This window comes from Ictidomys tridecemlineatus, chromosome 9 (assembly GCF_052094955.1).
Source record: "Ictidomys tridecemlineatus isolate mIctTri1 chromosome 9, mIctTri1.hap1, whole genome shotgun sequence".
NCBI lineage: Eukaryota > Metazoa > Chordata > Mammalia > Rodentia > Sciuridae > Ictidomys > Ictidomys tridecemlineatus.
Window position 1 is genome coordinate 142257296 of NC_135485.1, and position 22869 is coordinate 142280164.

At 36.5% G+C, this 22869-nt stretch overlaps 2 protein-coding genes across 9 annotated transcripts in view; one reads left to right on the forward strand and one right to left on the reverse strand.

Annotated features, from left to right (window-relative positions):
- The window catches only part of Mfsd8 (major facilitator superfamily domain containing 8), an 88980-nt gene that overhangs the window by 11809 nt on the left and 54302 nt on the right, over positions 1-22869 (forward strand). For 2 of the 3 annotated variants that reach the window (XM_078020707.1, XM_078020708.1), the window contains exon 2: positions 6921-6990. The exons of the other annotated variant lie outside the window; for it this stretch is intronic. The gene's annotated coding sequence lies outside the window, so the exon portion shown is untranslated. The remainder of the gene's footprint in view (positions 1-6920; positions 6991-22869) is intronic. 3 annotated transcript variants of the gene reach the window in all.
- The window catches only part of Abhd18 (abhydrolase domain containing 18), a 40018-nt gene continuing 21050 nt past the window's right edge, over positions 3902-22869 (reverse strand). For 2 of the 6 annotated variants that reach the window (XM_078020709.1, XM_078020713.1), the window contains 8 exons: positions 22755-22841; positions 20465-20490; positions 18240-18378; positions 15925-16014; positions 15185-15286; positions 10968-11346; positions 9654-9816; positions 3902-6635 (listed from right to left, as the gene is read on the reverse strand). In XM_078020709.1, coding sequence (XP_077876835.1) covers positions 6584-6635; positions 9654-9816; positions 10968-11346; positions 15185-15286; positions 15925-16014; positions 18240-18378; positions 20465-20490; positions 22755-22841 — 1038 coding nt within the window. In that variant the 3' untranslated portion in view covers positions 3902-6583. Of the gene's footprint in view, positions 6636-9653; positions 9817-10967; positions 11347-15184; positions 15287-15924; positions 16015-18239; positions 18379-20464; positions 20491-22358; positions 22419-22754; positions 22842-22869 lie in introns of all 6 variants that reach the window. The other 4 variants (XM_021733392.3, XM_078020710.1, XM_078020711.1 and 1 more) reach the window with 4 other exon arrangements.

Genomic DNA, 22869 nt, shown 5'->3' on the forward strand with positions numbered 1-22869 from the left:
GAATGTTCCTGCAAAATTGATCTTATATTAGGCTATAAAGCAAGTTTTCATCAAGAAAAAAATAATTGGAATAATTTCTTGCATCTTTTTTATAACTGTTTTGAGAGAGAGAGAGAGAGAGACTTTTTAAATATTATTATTTTTTTTAGTTTTCAGCGGACACACCGTCTTTGTTTGTATGTGGTGCTGAGGATCGAACCCGGTCCGCATGCATTCCAGGCGAGTGTGCTACTGCTTGAGCCACATCCCCAGCCCCAATTTCTTGTATCTTATTAGATCATAATGAAGTGAAATTAGAAATCAACAGCAAGAGAAAGTAGAGTATATGAACACATGGAGACTGAACAATGCATTTTTTGTTTGTCTGTTTTGGTACCAGATATTTAACCCAGGGGTGCTTTACCACTGAGCACACCCCCAGCCATTTTTAGTATTTTTATTTATTCTAAGATAAGGTCTCATAACGTTCCTGAGACTGAACCTGAACTTGTGATCTTCCTATCAGCTTCCTGAATCACTGGGATCATAGACATGTACCTCTACACCCAGCAACATGCATTCTCTGAGTAATCAATGGAGCATTGAATAAATTGGGGGAAATAAGTGAATGGAAATACAACATACCATAGCCTGTAGGATACAGCAGAGGCAGTTCTAAGAGGGATGGTATAGCTATTAGTGCCTACATTAAAAAATCAGAACAGGGGCTGGGGTTGTGGCTCATCTGTAGAACACTTGCCTAGCATGTGTGAGGCATGGGGTTCGATCCTCAGCAACACATAAAAATAAATAAAATAAAGGTATTCTGTCCAACTACAACTAAAAAAAAAAATAGAGAAAAAAACCCCACAAGATATTTTTAAAAAATCAGAGCAATCCCAAATGAATAATCTAATGGTGCATCTCAAGAAAAACAAGTACATATCAAACCTAAAATCAGTAGAAGGAAAGAAATAATAAAGATGAGAGCTGAAATTAATGAATTAAGAGACTAAAAGCACAATACAAAGGATCAGTGAAACAGCCCTGCTTCTTTGGAAAGATAAACAAGATTGAAAAATCTGAGCCAAACTAACCAGAAGAAAGTGAACACTCAAATCAATAAAATTAGAGACAAAAATGTAGATATTACAACAGATCCCACTAAAGTCCAGAGGGTCATTAGGGACTATTTTGAAAAATTATATTCCAATAAATTGGAAAATCTAGGTGAAATGGATGAATTTCTAGACATGTACAATCTACCAAGAGTATATAAAAGTCTTAACAGACCAATAACAAGCAATGACATTGAAGCAGTAATAAAAAGCCCTGGGCTGAAAGGATTTATGGCTGAATTTTACCAGACCTTTAATTACTGACACCAGTGCTCTTCATCCTATTCCAACAAATAGAAATGGAAAAAATGCTTCCAAACTCATTCTTTGAAGCCAGTACCACTAGAAAAAAGACACACTTGGACAGAAAATTGTAGACCAATATCCTTAATGAATGTGCACCAAAAAGTCAATAAAATGCTTGCAAACTGAATTCAATAACACATTAAAAACACCATACACAGTGATCAAGGTGGTTTCATTCCAGGGCACAAGGATGGTTTAACATACAAATCAATGAATATGATGCAATACATGTACAGAATCAAGGACAGAAAAATCACGTGATCACGTCAATAGCTGCAGAAAAAACAAAATTCAATGCCTTTTCACAATAAAAACCATGAAGAAACTAGAGGTAGAAGAATTAGACCTCAACATAATAAAGAGTCTATGTGACAAACCCAAAGCCATCACCTTATTAAATGGAGAAAAACTGAAAGCCTTTTCCTTTAAAGTCAAGACCAAGACAAAGATGTTCACTTCACTACTCCTATTCAACATAGAATTGACATCGTAACCAGAGCAATTAGATAAGGAAAAAAAAGGAGGGAATATACAATTGGAAAGGAAGAAGCCAAATTTTCTCTATTTGTAGATGAATCAATCCTGTATTTAGAAGACCTAAAGATTCCAATAGAACACTTTTAGAGCTGATAAATATATTCAGCAAAGATTGAAAGAATAGAAAATCAATATACAAAAACCAACATAGTAGCTGGGTGACGTGGTACACATCTTAATCCTAGCTACTCCAGACACTGAGGCAGGAGGATCACAAGTTTAAAGCTAGGCTGGGCAACTTAGTAAGACCCTTTTCCAAACTAAAGAGTCTGGGGCTATAGCTGGGCAGTAGAGCACCCCAAGTTCAATCTACTGCAAAAAAGAAAACAGGGAAAAAAGCAAAACCAACTCTATATCTGGGGTGAGGCCAGAGCATCGAGTTTATGTTTTAACTCCCCAGATGATTCTAATTGTAGCATCACTTTTATTTTTTTCAACTCCCCAGGTGATTCTAATTTGTAGCCAGGCTTGAGATCTATTTGGAACTGTAGTTCTTACAGTGTCTCCTAGACAGCCCACAACTTTTTGCGTGTGTGTGTGTGGTACTAGGGATTGAACCCAGGGCCTAGTGCATTCAATGCAAGCATGTTACCAACTGAGCTATATCCTTGACCCCCACATCTGTATCCTAGGAAATTTCTGGTTCCACACCAGATTTACTGCATCAGCTCTGGGGATGGAATTCTGGATCCCTCTGGTACAGAAATCGGGTGTGTGTGTGCACTAAAGGCTTTAGGTGGTTCTTATACAGCTAAAGTTTAAGGACCACTGACTCTAGAGAGGGGTACTTCTTAGAATTAGACATATTTTTATTACTCTTTATGGACTTCATGTGTATTTGAATCTGGTGATATAGCTCAAAGATTCTGACTCAGTCTGGATGCAACCTGAGATCCTGAGTTTCTGACAGTCTCCCAGATGCTGCTGCTAATCTATTCAACACACTGGGTAGCAACTTCTTTGTGGAATTATCCATGTACCACATAGAAGTAGATGGTTTCACCTGTCAGTCATAGGTTTCTGCACAAATTACACTTTTGTGGTTGTTTACATTTTCTTCTCTGGACACTAGTTCTTTTAATACTTAAGGAAATCTTTTCAGGTTTTGTTCTAAAATTTTGAGCTAGAACTGTTCTCAAAATCCTTCATAGTCATTGGTTTCCCCTTGGATAATGGCTGTAAGAATATTCCTAGAATTAGGCTGTTGTGATGGTTTGGATTTTAAATATTCCCCCAAAGCTCATGTGTTAAAGGCTTGGTCCCTAACTGACAGTGCTATGGGGAACTGGGGCCTAGTTGGAGGAGGTTAGCTCATAAAGGGTGGGCCCTGGAAGGGAGCATTGGGACTCCAGTCCCTGGCTTACCTGTTTGGTTCTGGCTGTCATGAGGCAGTGCCGTTTTCCTCCACTATGATGTATTGCCTTGACATGGGCCCAGTGACCATGGACTGAAACCTCCGAAGCTGTGAGCCAAAATAAACATTTCCTATTCTTAAGTTGGTGTTTCTCAGGTGACTTGTCATAATGATGTAAATTTAACACAAGATGTACCTCTTCCCTTTGTTTCACCTGCCATAATCTTTCATGTCTGAACTCAGATTCTACAGCATCTCTACCCAGACTTCATTCCCAGCCTAACTAAATCCTTGGTTAATTGATACCTCTTCATTTTAATTGTTCACAATATATTTACTAACATAAATGTAATCAGATCCAAGACTGAGTGAAAAAACATTCAGATAAGTATGATGTCAGAATGCTTATTTTTTTTTTCTGAGTTCACACACCATGTGGAAAATTTTCTAGTTACTAATCCTGCTCTGCTATTCCCTTGCTATTTCTGCCTCACTATACAGATAGAGTAAGGGGGAATATGTATACAATTCAAGCTTGGGCATATTATTCAATCATGACATTGTTTTCTGTACTTGGAATAATCTCAACAAAACAAAACAAAACAAATAATTTTAAAATAGGCTTTTATTATGAAATACAAAATATTTGCAAAAATTTTAAAATTTCAGTTACAGTGTTAATTTAATAATCTTTGAGAAAGCACCACATTAAAAAGATACACTCTTAAGAAATAATCTAAAATGCATATGTTTAATAGTAATTATAACACTGGCAAAATCATGAAATCTGGCCTTTTTTTTTTTTACAGTGCTGGAAATCCAACCTAGGACCTCACACATGGTAGGCAAGTGCTGCACCCCTGAGTTATCCTCCCAGTCCCAGAAACTTTTCCCCAGTCCTATTTTGTATTTTATTTAGAGACAGGGTCTCACCGAGTTGCTTTAGCACCTCGATTTTGCTGAGGCTGGCTCTGAACTCCTGATCTTCCTGACTCAGCCTCCTAAGCCACTGGGATTATAGGAGTGCATCACTGCACCCGCCTCAAACACTTTTGAAACATTATGTATACCAAATAAAAAAACTATGGGTCAAATTGGCCTGTGTGGACTACCAGTTTGCTACTTGGGTCTACATGAATTTCTGACATTTCATGTACCTATTTCTCAAATGGCAGACAGTTCTTCTCAAAGACTATATATAATATATACATATACGCGCGCGTGTGTGTGTGTGTGTGTGTGTGAGAGAGAGAGAGAGAGAGAGAGAGAGAGAGAGAGAGAGAGAGAGAGAGAGAGAGACAGACAGACACACACACACAAAGAGAGAGAACTTACCCTACTTTGCCGGGAGCAGATTAAAAACTCTAAGGAAAGATATCTTGCTCTTTGAATTAATCAATTTAGGCAGTTACATGAAAATGTTCTTGAAACATCTGGTTGAGAGATGAAATTTTTAAAATGAACTTTCACATTTTATTTGGGAAAAATCAGCTATGCCTAAGAGTTAATTAAAGCTATATCAAAATTTCATTCTTTTACCTGTAGAGAAATCACACACCATAGTATGTTATGTGAAAAAGAATAAAGTACTGATTTTACTAAAGCCATTGTCCAGAAAATATTTGATCGTATCACATTACTACATACATGGTACAGAAAATCATTGCAATTCAGTTGTCAGTAAATTTAAATTTCATCTTTAAAAGGTATTTTGTGGAAGAACTTCAGGAGGTTTTATACTTTCACTTAAAACTGAAGATTCTAGTCTGAACATTTAAAATTGCCTTAGCTAACAGCTGTGCTCTGTTAGTGTGTTTTATAGAAGTCACTACTTAGTCTGCCATCAATGAACTCACATTAATACTTTTTAAATAGTTGTAAGAATTAAGTTGATGAAGTATTACAGATAAAATCTTTAAAAAGGCTGCAAAGGCACATTTTAATTCATCTATCCTTACTAGATTAAATACATATTTTAAAATAATTTGTGACAACAAAGGTTGCAAATAAACAAAACTTAAATACACTTACTCTAAACCTTCACACGATACCCAACAATATTTTCTACTTATTTTCTTTAACATTTCAGTTTTCTGCTAAAGAAGTTAAACACAAGAAACCACCAAATCTAGCCATATAATCCCCTACAAAAAATTAGTAACTATAGTATATAAAGTTTTTCTACAAAATGAGGTTTCCATAGGACAACTCAATTTTATTGTGGTTACTGAATTCTGAAATTAAAGTCAAAACTGTGACATATTTTGGGCTAAAGTCAGATGTTTAGCAAATTGAAGATTAGGAATACAAGAAAATGTTAGAGTAAGCATCAGTTAATGCATTTCCATTTTTCATGGATTGAAACTCTTTTCAGTATTGGGGATTAAACAGGGACATTCTACCACTGAACAACATCCCCAGTCCTATTTTTGAGACAGTTTTTCACTAAGATGATGAGGCTGGCTGAAACTTGTGATTGTCCTGCCTCAGCCTCCTAAGCAGCTGGTATTACAGGTGTATACCACCATGTCTGGCAAAGTGAAAATTTGGCACGATTTTCTAACCTAATTTTTGGTAAAATTTTAAAGTCTAGCCTAGTGAAATTCATCTTATTTATAATTCAGCAATCACTTTAATTATTAAAAAGCACTTGTCTACAAAGCAGTGAAGATTTTTAAGAATTCAAAGGTAAGACTGATTTTACACATCACAAGTATTTCTATGGCAGAAAATTAACTAGAGTTGAAAACAGTAGAAGTTCACTATGCATCAAAAATATGCACATATTTCTCAAGTTAATAGCAGAAATGTCATATAAGGGCATACAGTACAGGTTGATACATAACAATCTGTTTGTTTTAGCAATTTTATTAAAAACTTATAGGTTTGGGGCTGGGGATATGGCTCAGTGGTAAAGTATTTGCCTAGCATGTGTTAGGCCCTGAGTTCAATCCCCAGCACTGGAAAAAACAAAACAACATGTTCCCATGGATACATTTATTTTAAATTAATAAATTATTCATAATTGAAAATATAAAGTTTTCATAAATAGTTATAATAGACTAGATATTGAGCATATGGGATTCCCACAAACAGAAACACCATACTTTAAGATTATTTAATTCAAACATTGTTTTAAAATTACTGAAATGTATTTAGAATTTATAGGTGACTGATCTGCAACACTGAATTCTAGACTCCAGTGCTGTCTGCTTGTTCTTCACATTGTCACAGGATAAAAATTTCTGTTGTAAAAACTGCTCGCTGATTGCATAACACAGTGATCCAATCAGTTGGCATATTTACGGAGGAAGCGGTCAAATGCATCATAGATGGCTTGTCTAAAATTAAATATGGAGGAAAAGCTGTAAGTAATTAGTAAAAAGGAAGTGGGAGCAGACAACCCCTTTACTGAAAGTATTTCCAAAATTATCTGTGGTTCCCACGCTAATTTCCTTTCCAAACAGCTGCAGAAGAGGCAGGGATCAGGTGGAGCACGGTTTGCATCCATATAACCTACACGATTGGAAAAACCTCAGATGTCAACTGCTGATGTTTCCAGGAGCATCTTTTTCTAAAGCACTTTTTATTTATTTATTTTTAAATTTTTAATATTTATTTTTTAGTTCTCCACGGACACAACATCTTTGTTGGTATGTGGTGCTGAGGATCGAACCTGGGCCGCACGCATGCCAGGTGAGCGCGCTACCGCTTGAGCCACATCCCCAGCCCTCTAAAGCACTTTTTAAAGCAGATGTAAGTGGTAAGATAAAAACTGGTGTCTTTTCATTATCTTTTTGTCACTTTGTTGATCAGAGGGGGAGAGAGCCTGACAACTGATTCCAGAATCAAAAGCCTGACTTCCTATATTAATTAATTTATTTTGACATTTCAATTGAAAAGGAATTGGCAAATTGTTCTGTCTCCCATAAAACATTTTAAAGCTTATTTGGGGCTTCCCTGCTATTATACAATACATTTTCACTACAGAATATCCAGAAAATCTTAAAATATGGAAAGGAGAGAAAGTCATATAAAAATTAAGAAATCACACTGATTTTACATTCTACTTATTTAAACATTTCCCACAGCCCAATAAAAATATTATCTTTAAAACTGACAGCCTGTTAATTGGTTAACTTAATATGTTGGGAACAGTTTTCTTTTCAATAATGGGAAATGAACTCAAGAGTGCTTTACCCTTGAGCTATATATCCCAGCCCTTTGAATTTTCAGACAGTGTCTAAGTTCCCCAGGGAGTCCTTGAACTTGCTGTCCTGCCTCAGCTTCTGGAGTTGCTCGGATTACAGGCTGGGCAACCTGGCCTGCTTTAGTTGTTTTTTTCTTTTAAATATTTATTTATTTTTTAGTTGTAGTTGGACACAACACCTTTATTTTATTTATTTTTACGTGGTGTTGAGGATCAAATCCAGAACCGAACATTCTAGATAAGTGCTCTATCACTGAGCCACAACCCCAGTCCCTGCTTTAAGTTTTGGCACAATTGGTGGGGGGCAGGAGGCTAAATGCCTTCCAATTATTTAAATGCGTTCCAATTTGAGTTTTTACATCCGACTTGGACTATCTACTATTCCTAATGTCTTTTGGTGATGTTCCCATTTAGCTACACTGAAGAGTAAAGGAAATTCAATACTGCAAGCATATGGGCCCTCTGCATTCACATACATATCAGAACTTAAGACTTGAGCAATCAAAGCAACCCTAGATTGTTGCCAGAGGGTCATTAGAATACTGGATAGATGGTGTATTCACTTACCAACTGACAAGAATTCAAATGCTGAATGGGTGTTTTAAAAAAATCATTCTATAAAAAGAAAAGTTTATTATGTTCTTCAAAATATTACAGAGTTGAAGAATTAGTCTGTACCTCAAAAAGGTGACCTCTGTAAGTTGGACTTGGTAAGCAACAATGTACAAAAAATTACTTCTTAGGTAAACAAGAGCTAAACACTTCACAAACAATTCTATTATATAGCTTGGGGCTGGGGATGTGGCTTAAGCGGTAGCGCGCTCGCCTGGCATGCATGCGGCCCGGGTTCGATCCTCAGCACCACATACAAACAAAGATGTTGTGTCTATTATATAGCTACCCAGTTGGCAGTCTTTTGGTTTTTTTTTTTGTTTTTGTTTTTTAGTTGGAGATGGATACAATACCTTTATTTTATTTGTTTATTTTTAAGTGGTGCTGGGGATCAAACTCAATGCCTCACGAATGCTAGGCAAGCACTCTACCACTGAGACATAACCCTGGCCAAGCTGGAATTTTTTTGAAAGCTTGTGTACAAGGCACTGATCTAAGCACTTACATGAACTAATTTACTAACTAAATCACTAATTTATCATTAGTGATAAATACATTCTAATAATATATTTTATGATCAAATGTGGATACAAGTAAAAATTATGCAGGATATCAGGAAATTAAAAGTTATAAAAGTTCTTGTAAATTATAAAATAGTAGATTCAGGTCAGTAACATTAAAATCAATATTTCACTCCTCATTTAAGGTATTCACTTCTAACTAAAACACTTTGCTAGCCTGGCGAAACGGAGCATGCCTGTAAGTAATCCTAGCAACTCCAGAGGCTAAAGCAGAAGGTTCCAGGCCAGTCTCAACCCAGCAAGGCCCTAAGCAGCTTATTAAGATCCTATCTCAAAATAAAACATAAAATGGGCTGGGGATATAGCTCAGTAGTAAAGTGCCCCTGGGTTTAATCTCCAGTACCCCAAAAGAAAACAAAAAAAACCCAATGCTAGGCTATTTCACAGATACTCAGGTCATTCTGAGAAATGGGATGAAAAAAGTTCTTGAGACACCAAAACAATTTCTACAAAACAGTGTTTCTTCCCATACCCGAAAACACTTTCCCATTGATACATATAGGTTTTTTCTTTTTTGGACTAGGGATTGAACCCAGAAGTGTTCCACCACTAGTGTTCTAGCCTTTTGTTTTTTGAGACAAGGCCTCGCTAAGTTGCTGAGGCTGGCATGTAACTTGGAATCCTCCTTTCTCAGCTGCCACAGAAGCTGGGATCACAGGCTTGAGCCGCCATACCTGGCTCAGCCATTGACAGTTAAAGAGGGTAAAACCTCCCAATAAAGCCTGCCTCAGGTAGCCATTTAGGCTTTCTATCCCAGTTCTCTAGAAGAAAAAAATAAAATAAAAGGACACGATGGGAAAGAGGGAAAAATACCTCAATGTGAGGTTTGTGGAAGGTAAAAAGGAAGTAAGAGGACTAAAATATACCAAAACAAAACAAACAAAATTTTTTTTTTTGTATTTAATGAGGAAAAAATACCCGAGACCAAACAAGCAGCAAATAACAAATCATCTTACCTGAAAAGTCCTTGTTTAAAAAGATAAGCACTAATATGACCCCCTTCTAGGTATCGGATTTCACAACCAGGCCAAATTTCTTGTAGACTCCGAACTCCCGTTCGTGGGATATAGGCATCCTCCTTGGCTTGTACCACTATAATGAGGCTTGGGTCAACTGGAACTAGGTATAGGGTTTTACATGTTAAAAAGCTTTTAAGATTTTTATATAAATACTCTAAAACATATTAGAAAAAACACACCACACAGTAAAGTAAGTGAAACATCAGTCAAGTTATGACTTTTAAATTAAAAACCAACCATAATGTCACCATTACTATGATAATTCTTTCTAATACAGTGAGATAAATATTCCAAGGATATAAAATCCAGTGTGTTTTATTTATTTTATTTTTTGGATGCTGGGGATTGAACCAAGACCTCATGCATGAAAGCACATGCTCTAGCACTGGTTAACACCTTAGCCCCTCCAATGTATTTGTTTTATTTTATTTTTTTGCAGTACTGGGGGTGGAACCCCGGCTCTCCACATGAAAAGCAAATGTTCTACCACTGTGCTATATCCCCAGCCTTTTAAAAATATTATGAGGCAGGATCTTTAAGGTGCTGAGTCCAGCCTCAAACATTTGATCCTCCTGCCATAGCCCCTGGAATAGCTGGGATGATAAGCATGCACCATGGTGCCAGGCTCCAACATATTTAAAAAAAATTTTTTTTTCGTAGTTGTAGATGGACAGAATACCTTTATTTGATTTGTATATGGTGGTGCTAAGGATCGGACCCAGTGCCTCACACATGCTAGGTAAGCGCTCTGCCACTGAGCTTCATCTCCAGCCCCTCCAACATATTTTTTATTTTTTGGTTGATCAGCTTTTGTTTTTTTGTTGTTGTTACTGGGGATTGAACCCAGGCATGCTTTACCACTGAGCTAAAGCCCCACCTTTTTAAATTTTTATTTAAAGACAGGGTTTCACAAAATTGCTGAGGCTGGCCTTGAACTTGCAATCCTATTGACTCATCTTCCTAAGTGGTCCAATTGTTTTTGTGTGGTGTCAGAGATTGAACCCAGTCCAGCACTCTATCAACTGAACTATATCCCCATTCCTCCAATGTATTTTTTAAATGAATAATCCCTTAGATTTTCATGAATAAAATATGATACATTTAAAAGACCAATTTATCTTGAAGAACATTTTCTGAAGCCAACAAAAAAAGTATACCTTTGAAAATACAAAACTGTAAAGCATCCTTAAATATATTTCACAAATATTTACACATTAGGACATCTTCTCAATTTTATATAAAAATTAGTACCTGAGAAATTTGCTACATGAGTACATTCGTCCATGACTCCTTTCATAAATATTAAAGACTCTTTTTGAAGATGGTTTCTTCTTTGTTCTTTGCTGAGTAGGCGATGTGACTGAGGGCTGTAACCTGTGTAACTTCTTTTGTTGGTTTTAAGTGTTTGAGCCAAGCACTCTACCTTAGAGGTATCTTGCAACAACAGTCCTTCTGATGAAGCACTCAGAGAAGTTTTACTAGAATTGTGGCACTCAGCAGGTTTCTGGGACACAACTTCGTCTGTCATGTCTAAATTTATAGTTCTAGAAATTAGATTGAGGTTAGGTAGCTTGTCTGCACTGCTAGAGAAGCGTTTCACGAACTCTTGTCCCATTTTGAAGGAATCTGTCTGAATATATGAAAGAAAAAAAATTAATATAAAATAGGGCTTTATTAGTCAGGTGTGGTGATGCATGCCTATAATCTCATTAGCTTGAGAGGCTGGAGTAAGTAGGATCACAAGTTCAAGGGCTGCCTGGGCAACTTAGCAACCCTCTCAAAAATAAATAAAAAAAAAAAGGACTGAGAATGTAGCTCAGTGGCAGAGCACATCTGGATCCAATCCCAGCACATAAACACTAAATTAAACAAACAAATGAATAATGGAGAAGAGAAAAAAGTGCATATTTGTATGGTTTGGATATGAACCAACAATTCCCTGAACGATTGAAGAGTAATACAGTAGGTTCTTTGTTTCGTAGGACAGACTTAGGCCAATGCAAGAAGAGTAGAAATTTTTTTGTTTATTCATTCATTCATTCATTTGTTTAGTGATACTTCGAATGAACTCAGGGGCACTTTACCCCTGAACTGTATCCCCGGCCCATTTTTACTTAATTTTTTTCTATTATATATTTTTAAAATGTTGATGGACCTTTATTTTATTCATTTATTTATATTCGGTGTTGAGAATCTAATCCAGTGCCTCACACATGCTAGGAAAGTGCTCTACCACTGAGCCCCAACCCCAGCTCCTACTTTTATTTTATGAGAAAGCGCCTTGCTTGATAGCTGAGGTTGGCCTCAAATTTGTAATCCTCTTGCTTCAACTTCCAAAGTCACTGGGATTATAGGTGAGCACCATCATACCCAGCTACCTTTTTATCATTTTTGATGTTTAAACTATATGACTTATTATATGAATATAATCTATTTCAGAAACTAAGGAATTAAAAACTGGTTCAAAGCAAACAAATAAAAATATTGACATCCTTGAGAACAAGAACAAATCACATCCACAAATATAAAACCTGGAAGTACAAGGATCAGAATGGTACATTGAGAAATTTCTTTTGACTGGGAAAACACAAATGAAAAGACAGTTTATTACTGTGAACTGGTTCAGAGACAAGAAGCAGTGGGGAAGAATACATGTTCATTGCAGATGAAATTTATGAATTTTCCTTTAAAAATACATGTAAGTTTTCTCAGAAGCTTTCAAATATGGACATATTTCTGATAACAGGTGTAATGGGATACAACCAATTACTAGGTGAAGCTATTTTGTAATAAAGTTCTTTTTTTAGTACTGGGGTTTAAACTCATGGGTGCTTACCACTGAGTTACATCACTAGTCCTTTTTATTTATTTTGAGACAGAGTTTCACTAAGTTGCTTAGGGTCTTGGTAAGTGGCTGGGGCTGGTCTTGAACTTGGGATCCTCAGCCTCCTGAGTTGCTGGGATCACAGGCAAGTGTCACCTTGCCTGACTATAATGATGTTCTTAAGCAAATAACTATTGTTTGAGGATATAGAAGGTGACCAACTTTACAAGTATGAGGTTTACTGTGTCATAATTAGAAATAAAAAGTTTTCATGGATAGTAAAAATATTCTTTTGCTTTCAGAAACTTTAAGACTCAGTAATTTTGAAACCGAAAAAATTTTCAACTCATGGAAAGAACTGGTCACCCTTGAAGAATAACAGGGAACCAATTCATTCTCCATAGAATTACAAAGAGATAATTAAAATATGAGCATTTTGCCATCCTCAAGGAATTAAAAGACATAGCCATTAAATATCAGTGGAGGACTGGAGTTGTGGCTCAGCTGTAGAGCACTCGCCTAGCATGTGCAAGGCCCTGGGTTCGATCCTCAGCGCCACATAAAAATAAATAAAGAAAATAAAAGTATTGTGGACAACTAAAAAAATAAATGTTTGTTAAAAAAGTATCAGTGGAGGCTACAAAAAAAAAAAAAAAAGACAACCAAAGACTATTTGCTTTGTGAGTGAAATCAAAACCAAGTTTAATCAAGCCTTTAGATCCAATTGCTGAACTCACAGGCTACATAAAACAGTATGCTGAATTGTACCAGGAGATATACTCAGAAAAATCTAGAATGTGACAAATCAACAGGTCTAATAGGCAAATTCTTTAAGAAATTAATTGTAAAGAAAAGAAAGGAATGGAAGAAATTTATCAATTAAAAAAGTACATGAAACTAGTTAGGCGCAATGGTGCACACTTGTAATCCCAGTGGCTTGGGAGGCTAAGACAGGAGGATCACAAGTTTAAAGATAGCCTCAGTAATTTAGCAAGGTGCTAAGCAACTCAGGGGGTTGCTGTCTCTAAATAAAATATAAAATAGGGCTGGGGATGTGGCTCAGTGGTGGAGTACCCCCGAGTTCAATCCCTGGTAAAAAAAAAAAAAAAAAAAAAAAAACCCATGAAATTTTAGTATCCAGGGATGCACATTTGAACAATAAAATTATTTTTTAAATTATGATTAAAATTATTTTTTTTTAAAGAGAGAGTGAGAGAGGAGAGAGAGAGAGAGAGAGAATTTTTAATATTTTAATTTTTAATTCTCGGCGGACACAACATCTTTGTTGGTATGTGGTGCTGAGGATCGAACCCGGGCCGCACGCACGCCAGGCGAGCGCGCTACCGTTTGAGCCACATCCCCAGCCCTGATTAAAATTATTTAAACATAAAAGGAAGCAGTTATTATAAAAGTCAGGATAATGATTACTAAGAGTTGGGGAAAGAAGGCCTGTGTTTAGGATACATGAAAAGGATTTCCAATTGGATAGTTAAGTTATTGTACCCTTGATTGAACCCAGGACTTCATGAATGCTAGGACAATATTCTACTACTGAGCCACATTCACAGCTACATTTTAATAAGTGTAATAAAGAATACATATGCTTGCATAATTTTCTTTCAAAATGAATAATTTTTTGTGATACTGGGGACTAATCCCAGGGCCTTGTGCATGCTAGTTAAGTGCTACACCACTGAATTACACCCTGGGCCATTTTAATTTTATTTATTTTTTTATTGATGCATTATAATTATATGAGATTCATATGCATATTTGTATGTGCATACAATTTGATTAATCTCATTCTCCATTTACCTTCACTTTTCCTTTTTCTCCTTTCCCCTGATCCAACTATTCTGATGTTTCTTCTATTATTATTATTTTTTTTTTTTAAGAGAATTTTTAACTTTTATTTTTTAGTTTTCAGAGGACACAACATCTTTGTTTGTATGTGGTGCTGAGGATCGAACCCTGGCCGCACGCATGCCAGACGAGCGCGCTACCGCTTGAGCCACATCCCCAGCCCTCCTTCTATTATTATTTTAATTAGTGCATTATAATTATATACAAGTGGGACTGACTGTGGTATAGTTGCAAATGGACATAGCAGAATTTGGTAGATTTTGTTCTTTCATTTTACTTTAAGACAGGATCTTGCTATGTTGGCCAGGCAGGCCTCAAACTTTTGATCCTCTTGCTTCAGCTTCCTGAGTCCCCAAGGTTAAAAATGGAAAAAAAAATTAAGATAGTATGTATATCTTTAAAAATTGACTATACTGTTTAAAAATTGTATCACTATGGGCTGGGGATATAGCTCAGTTGGTACACTGCTTGCCTCACATGCACAAGACCCAGCACCACAAAAAAAAAAAAAAAAAAAAAAAAAAAAAAAAAAATTGAATCACTAATCCCAATGACTTGGAAGGCTGAAGTAGAAGGATCACAAGTTCAAGGCCAGCTCAACAATTAAGCAAGGCCCTTAGCAACTTATCAAGATCCTGCTTCACAAAATAAAAAGGACTGGGGGTGTAGCTCAACGGTAAAGCATTCCTAGTCAATCCTTGGAACCAACAACAAAAAAATGGAATCATTAAATATATAATTGACTTTCCCCCCAATGTTATGTTGAAATTAAAATACTTACTCCACAGTATTCAAGCATATGAATAATTTCTTCTTCATAAACTGTCTGTGTATAATATTGCTTTTCCAGCTCCCTCCAATTAATTGATTTACTCAATACACCCTAAAATAACAAACTAAATTAAGATCAAGTGACACCATATTTTGCCCAATACCTTTATTTTTATTAATTACTGTGTAAAAGAGTGAAAACAGCAGTCTTGAGATTGCCTGTCCTTATGGAGGCCTGCATGCAAGGCTGGGCCTTCTTGAGTCTGGAACTTGAGGAATAAGCACTCCATTACCTTGATATGACTGCCCCTAAATTATAAGAGTGGATCATTGTGCCCAGGCTGTTTACACAGGCAATGTAGTTTCTCTTTAACACTGCTTCCCTTCTGCAATTTTGGTTCTTGCTAGGCAGAGGATGCCTGACTTGCTGAATGGGTTAAAAACCCTGGTGCCAGGCTCAGTTGGGCAGCACTCTGCGTGCTTTGTCACACTTTTCACTGGAGGAACTAAGCACAATTGAGTTTTCACTGGGTGAGGGAGCGTGTGCAGGCCTGTGCCTTGTGCTTTTTCCTTCTGTTAATTTTATGTTGTATCCTTCCACTAAGTCTTAGTCACAAGTACAAATAAATGTTGAGTCTTGTTATTCCTTCTAGTGAAATCACCAAACCTGGGGGTGATCTTGGGAACCCCAAACCTAATTATCTTTAATTACATATATAGCTATCTAAATATTAAGTGCCATTAAATTACCGTAGTGAAGACCCCAGATGCTGTGGACCAAGACAGACATGGAATCAGTGGCATGGGCTTAGGCCAGTTGGATACTGCTAAGGAGGCCATCTGTAACATATTAGCAGTAAGTTTAGAGAGCTTCTGTTTAAAGTTCCTATTCATTAAAATTAAAAATATTCAATACTGGGGGCTGGGGATGTGGCTCAAGCACCACATACAAATAAAGATGTTGTGTCTGCCGAGAAAAATTAACTAACTAAATAAATAATTAAAAAAAATTCAATACTAAGAAGTACTTTCTGAGGTAAGTTGAGATCAGACATAAACATAAACACCCATGAGCATGTCTAGTGACCTTGCTAAACTCCCCAAATCATAAATTCAACCATAATTTCCTCCTCAGAAAGCAATGAAGTACAAGGGCTGGGGTTGTGGCACAGTGGTAGAACTGTGCCACACACGAGCACGACCCTGGGTTCAACCCTCAGCACCATATAAAAATAAATAAATAAAATAAAGATATTGTGCCTAACTACAATAAATAAATATTAAAAAGAAGAAAGCAATAAAGTATAAAAGAAAATTTTAAGAACCTGGAGATGCTTTGCTGAGACCTGCTTTCTACTGAGTGAGCACTGAGCAAAGGTGCTGAGAGGTGGAGGCAGGGTGGCAGGCTGAGTTCATTCACGACTGGTGTGACTTGCTCAGTGCTGCAGTGTCCACCAGGCAGCCTCAGACCTCAAGGCTGACTGGGGACACCAAGCATGGGGGAACTATAGAGCAGATTACACAGGAGCATGACATGATGGAATGTGTGTGTTTAGGGAAGGGAAATGTGCCTTTTGGTTGGAGGAATCATAGAAGGCTTCAAGAAATGGCAGAGTCTTTCAGGGTAACGAGATGGGGTTTTGGCTAGCATAAGGGAGTTAATATGTTCAAAGCCAAGATTACACGGAAGCACAGGGTTTGGTAAGGGAATAGCTCATTGGCTGGTCAATAGCTTACTGGCCAAAAGCGTGAATGAGACTGGCAGGGCTGGAAAGATTAATTAGGATCAGATTAGTGGTCCCTTTGTTGTACAGGGAATTAATAAAGAGGTCTGAGTGAAGGAGTGACATTGTCAAAGAAGCGATTCAAGGAAGCTAACTTGGAAACACTAGTAGGTAGGAATATGAATCCTTTTCTACCCTCAGTTTCACTATCTGGTAGTTTTTTTTTAAGAAAGAGAGGGGAGAGAGAGAGAGAGGGAGAGAGAGAATTTTTTAATAATTATTTTTCAGTTTTCGGTGGACACAACATCTTTATTTTATTTGTATGTGGTGCTGAGGATCGAACCCAGCGCCCCGTGCATGCTAGGCAAGCGCATTACTGCTTGAGCCACATGCCCAGCCTATCTGGTAGTTTTAATTCTTATTATCTTTAAATATTTTGAGATATATTCTCACTAAGTTATTGATGAATTTGTAATCCTCCTGCCTCAGCCTCCTAAATCACTGGGATTACAGGTGTGTGCTCTCATGACTGACTTGGTAATTGTTTTGAATTTTGAGTTTTTAAACTTAATTTTATAATTAAAATGACCTTCAGAAAACATCCTATACTTGAGACATTCTTGGCCCTCAGTGAACCAACTGCTTTATAGAAAAAACAGAATGCTAAACCAGACAAATCATCATAGTTCAGGAAAAGTACTAATGAGAGATGAAGCCCAGTCTGTGGGTGAGACTGGAAGTAAGCTGTTGCTGGGCTAGGTGAGGGCACGGAGGGGCACTAAAGAGTGTTAGCATGGGGGACAATGAGAACTCACTGTTAAAGCAAGCTTCTGGCAGGTTCTTAGCAGGGCAGACTGGTGTAGAGTGAGTTAGTTATGGTGTAGAGGATATTTGTTATAAGCAAGACTCATGAGAGAAAAGACTAGATACAGGAAGAAACCAATAAGGAGTCTGTTTCAGGACCCGCTAAAAGACAGATAAGGGTCAAATATGTTGGTGGAACCAGGGATGGAGATGGTTTAGCTATCTTGACCAGTTTAATAGCAAAATGGGACATTCACACTTGGCAAATGTAAATTTAAATTTTATAATAAACTCTGGATAAAATATTAAATCCAATGTCAGAGCTATTTCTATGGAGTAGTACCAAAAAAGTCTATATTAATCATATAAAAAATTACATTGTCACATCAGAATTGGAATGAAGGTTTAGAAATTTGATGTTTTTTCTCCAAAACTAAAAATAATTCTATCCCTAAAGTGAATTTTAAAAATAACCTGATTCCCTAACTCCCATAAGCATAATCACAATAAAATGTAAGTTGAAAGGAAGAGGCTTACGTGTCCTCCCATGGATATTCCGGTCATTCCGAGAGGTCCATAACCTTCTCTCTCTAGCCAGTGCAAGAGAGCTGCAGATTCTAAAACAAGAGCTCCTCCCATCACAAAAAGGTCAGATACATTTTTTAAGCTGGACCTTCTAGTCTCACAAAACAAAGTAGAAAATGATTTATTTTATACATTTATATTTTAATATATGCAGATTTTCATTAGCACCCAGTTTTCATGTTCTTCCCTTAAAAGACTAGACAACAAAGAAAAGCAATGGAAAAAACTGACAAAATGAGAGTGCTGCTAACATTGTTCTATACATTAATTACAAATATAACCTTTACTGAATTTCAACTAGCTCACTCAGTACCTACCTATTTATTTTGCAGGCCTGGGGATTGAACGCGGGGGCACTCTACCACTGAGCTATATTCCAGTCCTTTTAATTTTCTTATTTTGAGACAGAGTTCCACTAAGTTGCCCAGGCTGGCCCTGAGCTTGCCATCCTCCTGTCTCAGCCTCTGTAGCTTGAACACTGAGCTATACCCCCAGGCCTTTTTTATTTTGAGAAAGGCCTGGTTAATGTTCCCATTTTATAAATGAGATAACTGGTACTTAAAAAGGCCAAGGTGAGTTGGGCATGGTGGCACACACCAACAATTCCAGATATTCAAGGGGTTGTAGCAGTTAAGATAGTGAGAAACCCAGTGAGATACTGTGTCAAAATAAAAAGGGCTGGGGTTGGGGATGTGGCTCAAGCGGTAGCGCGCTCGCCTGGCATGTGTGAGGCCTGGGTTCGATCCTCAGCATTCTATACAAAGATGTTGTGTCTGCCGAAAACTAAAAAAATAAATATTAAAAAAAATTCTCTCTCTCTTAAAAAACATCCCTGAAATCAATCTCCAGTACTCAAAAGTAAATAAATACATACACAATAAAAATAGAGACCAAGGTCAGACAATTAATAAATGGCAAGTGACAAATTCAAGTTATGTATGTTATGACTCAAGAGTCCTTCTTTTAAACCCTGGCTGCCTCTCACTACACTTTAGTAGACTCTTCTAGATATTTTTTGCTTGTTTCTTTGTTTTTTGGTGTGTGTGATACTGGGGATTGAACCCAGGGGTGCTTCTACCAGAGCTGGATCCCCAACCCTTTTTATTTTCTTATTTTGAAACAAGATCTTACTAAGTTGCTGAGGCTGAACTTGAACTTGATATTCTCCTGCTTCGGCCTCCCAAATAGCATTCATGACTGGCTAATTATTCGCGTCTATCTACAGTTCTGGAATATGAGCTCTATGAGAGGACTTATTCCTTTCCACTTCTTTTTTTATATGCTGGGATGGAACCCAGGCATAGCATGTTAGGCAAGTATTCTACCACTGCCACATCCCCAGGCCTAAGAGGACCTTTTTTAATAATAGATGCTTTTCTAAATAACAGTTGCTATATTTCTCATGTATAGGGTCAAATTTTTATTGAATGAACCAAACACAACAGAGATTACAGAAATGAAAAAAACACTGCCATCAAAGTTCATCATTTTAAAAGACCAGAAAGAGAATAGTTTATCTTCGTATTTTCTTTCTTTTAAAAATTTTTTTTTATAGTTGTAAATGGACAGCATGCTTTTATTTTGTTTATTTTTATGTGGTACTAAGGATTGAACCCAGGGCCTTATATAAGCTAGGCAAGCGCTCTGCCAATGAGTTTCAGCCTCAGCCCATATCTTCACATTTTCTGTAAGATGCATTGTGAATAAAACGTAGTATTGCTAGGTGTGTGGCGCATGCTTGTAATCCCAGTGATTCTAGAGTTTGAGGCAGGATGATTGCAAGTTCAAGGCCAACCTCAGCAATTTGACCAGGCCCTAAGCAACTTATGGAGACCCTGTTGCAAAATAAGTACTGGGAATGTAGTTCAGTGGTAAAGCACCCTTAGGTTCAATTCCTTGTGCCCAAAAAACAAAAAAAAGTATAGTTCCAATCAGAAATATAATATATCTGAATTCAATCTATTAAAATGTCTTATTAGACCTCCTTATCATACATTAAAATGCAAAAGTCTTAAATAAGAATTAAAGTAAACACACCTATTACAGTCATAATAACCCCTCCCCCAATAACACATGGATATTAAACTTGTAAATAGTCAACTGAAGGCTACCAACATTTTTTAAATTACTGAAAATTAGGTATTAGTACTTCAAAGATAAAGGTGGTTCATACTTACACTTGGTCCTTGGGTTTCCTGCAGCCATTTAAGAATGTGGGTCAAAGAGAAAGTTTTGAAATAATTAGATATACTTTTGCCGTAAAACATACAAACTTATAGCAAAATAATAAAGTTTGAACACAATTTAATTAAACCAAAATAACTGCTCTCTAGTTATCTCAATAGGATATTTAGAAGTTCTCAAGTTTTTCAGCTTAGTTCTCTTAATTTTTTTTTTGTGGTACTGGGAACACCCATGGATGCTCAATCTCAGTCCTTTTTATTTTTTTTATTTGAAACAGGTCATGCTAAGTTGCTGAGGCTAACCTTGAATTCAAAATCCTTCTGCTTCAGCTGCCTGTGTACCTGGGATTATAGGTGTGTGACACTGGGCTTGGCCTTTTGTTTTTAATTTATACAATTTTACTGAGATACAATCACATAACATATATCTATTTAAAACATATAAATTAATGTTTTTGGTATACTCAGAGTTGTACAATCTTTAATAAATTTAAAATAATATTTAGTGAGTTTTTTTTTAATTTAAGAAATTAAGTTTCCTACAGAAATCCAGGAAATGAAGAATGTGTTTAGAAGAAAACTAACTTTATCTATAGCCAGCCCAGTACTTTTGTGGATTTCGTTCTAATATTTGCCCTCATACAATTTTTTATTTATTTTAAAAATATTTTTTAGTTGTTGATGGACCTTTATTTTATTTATTTGTAGGTGGTGCTGAGAATTGAATCCAGTGCCTCATGCATACTAGGCACTGAGCAACAATTCCAGTCCCCTCAAATTTTTAATTTGGATTTTCTGTTTTTAGGTGCTTTTTTTTTTTTTTTTTTTGTTAGTGGGGGTGCATTTCCAGATGATGCTACATGGTTTTGTTTTGTTTTGATTTGATTTTGGTGCTAGGGATTGAACCCAGGGCCTGTGCATGCTAAGCACAAGCTTTACTACTGAGAATTGTAGTTTTATATCTTACTTTTATTTCATGAATACTTTTCACACATTATTATAAGTTTAAAATATAACAGTTAAAACTCACTGAATGCTTATTATTTGCCAATTACGATTCTAGACAGTGTTAAGTATTTAATAACCTAATAATGTATTCCCTTTTATCAATGAGGAAAGTGAGGTACTAAAACATTAATAGGTACAAGGTCACAAAGATAGTGATAAAGCAATAAAAACAACACAATCAATTATATAAAATATCAATGTTATGAACCAGCTGCTCAATCATCTCTCTACTGTGCATTTATTTCTACTATTATAAATAAACCCATGTAAATATCTTTTTTCTTTTTTTTCCTAGTATTTTATTCTTAAAATCAAAATTCTAAGCAACAAATTCTATGAATCAAAATCACTCCCAACAAGGGACATGAAATTTTCTTTTTTCTTTTTGTGGTGCTGGGGTCTGAACCAGGGCCTCAGGCATGCTAGGCAAGGGCTCTACCACTGAGTCACCCTCAGCCCAGATGTAGACTTTTTAAGGTTCTGTTTTTGTGGGGGGTGGGGGACAAGGGAAGGGGCTACCAGGGATTGAAATCAGGGGCACTTGACCACTGAGCTGCATCCCCAGCCCTATTTTGTATTTTATTTAGCGACAGGGTCTCACTGAGTTGCTTAGCACCTCACCATTGCTGAGGCTGGCTTTGAATTTGCGATCGTCCCGCCTCAGCCTTTTGAGCCAATGGGGGTTACAGGTGTGCGCCAAGATGCTTGGCCATTTTAAAGCTCTTAAGAAATATGGGGAAAATGCTTTCCTAAAGAGCTGAACTCATGTTCACAGTCATTAGTAATCAGAATGCCCATTTCACATAGCCTCCCCAGTACTAGGTTTTATTTTTTCAAATCATTGGTAATTATTGCTTTAACTTTGTATTTCTTTTATTACCAGTAGTTGAACATTTCTTTATATCTGTGCATCAGTTTCATTTCTTCTTCTGACGTCATCTTGAAAATTAAGTTAAGAACTGTTCTAAACCTCAACTGATACTATAAATGCATTTAAAACATGAGTGTTTTCTTAATAGCAGTCAACTTAATTTTAAATACAGCATAAGTATAAAAAACTAGAAGTATAATTTAATTATTTTTATTATAAAATAGAAGTACATCCTTCTATTAGTTTTTTAAATGCATGGAATAATCTTTTACTTCTTTTCATTTTTGCTGACACATTTTCTGGACTGAATTTAACTGGTTTGGAAAAGCTGGTTACTATTAATCATTCCTTTGGATAACTAAATATACAGATAGAGAAAATACTTCTCAGGCATCACAGAAGGATATAATACGGGTTTTCTAACAATAAAGAAGCCATCCGGGCTTCTTTAATCATGGGACGGGCCATCAGTGTTCGCCGCCTCCAGTAATGCTAGGAAAGAGAAAAGGACATGCTTTGA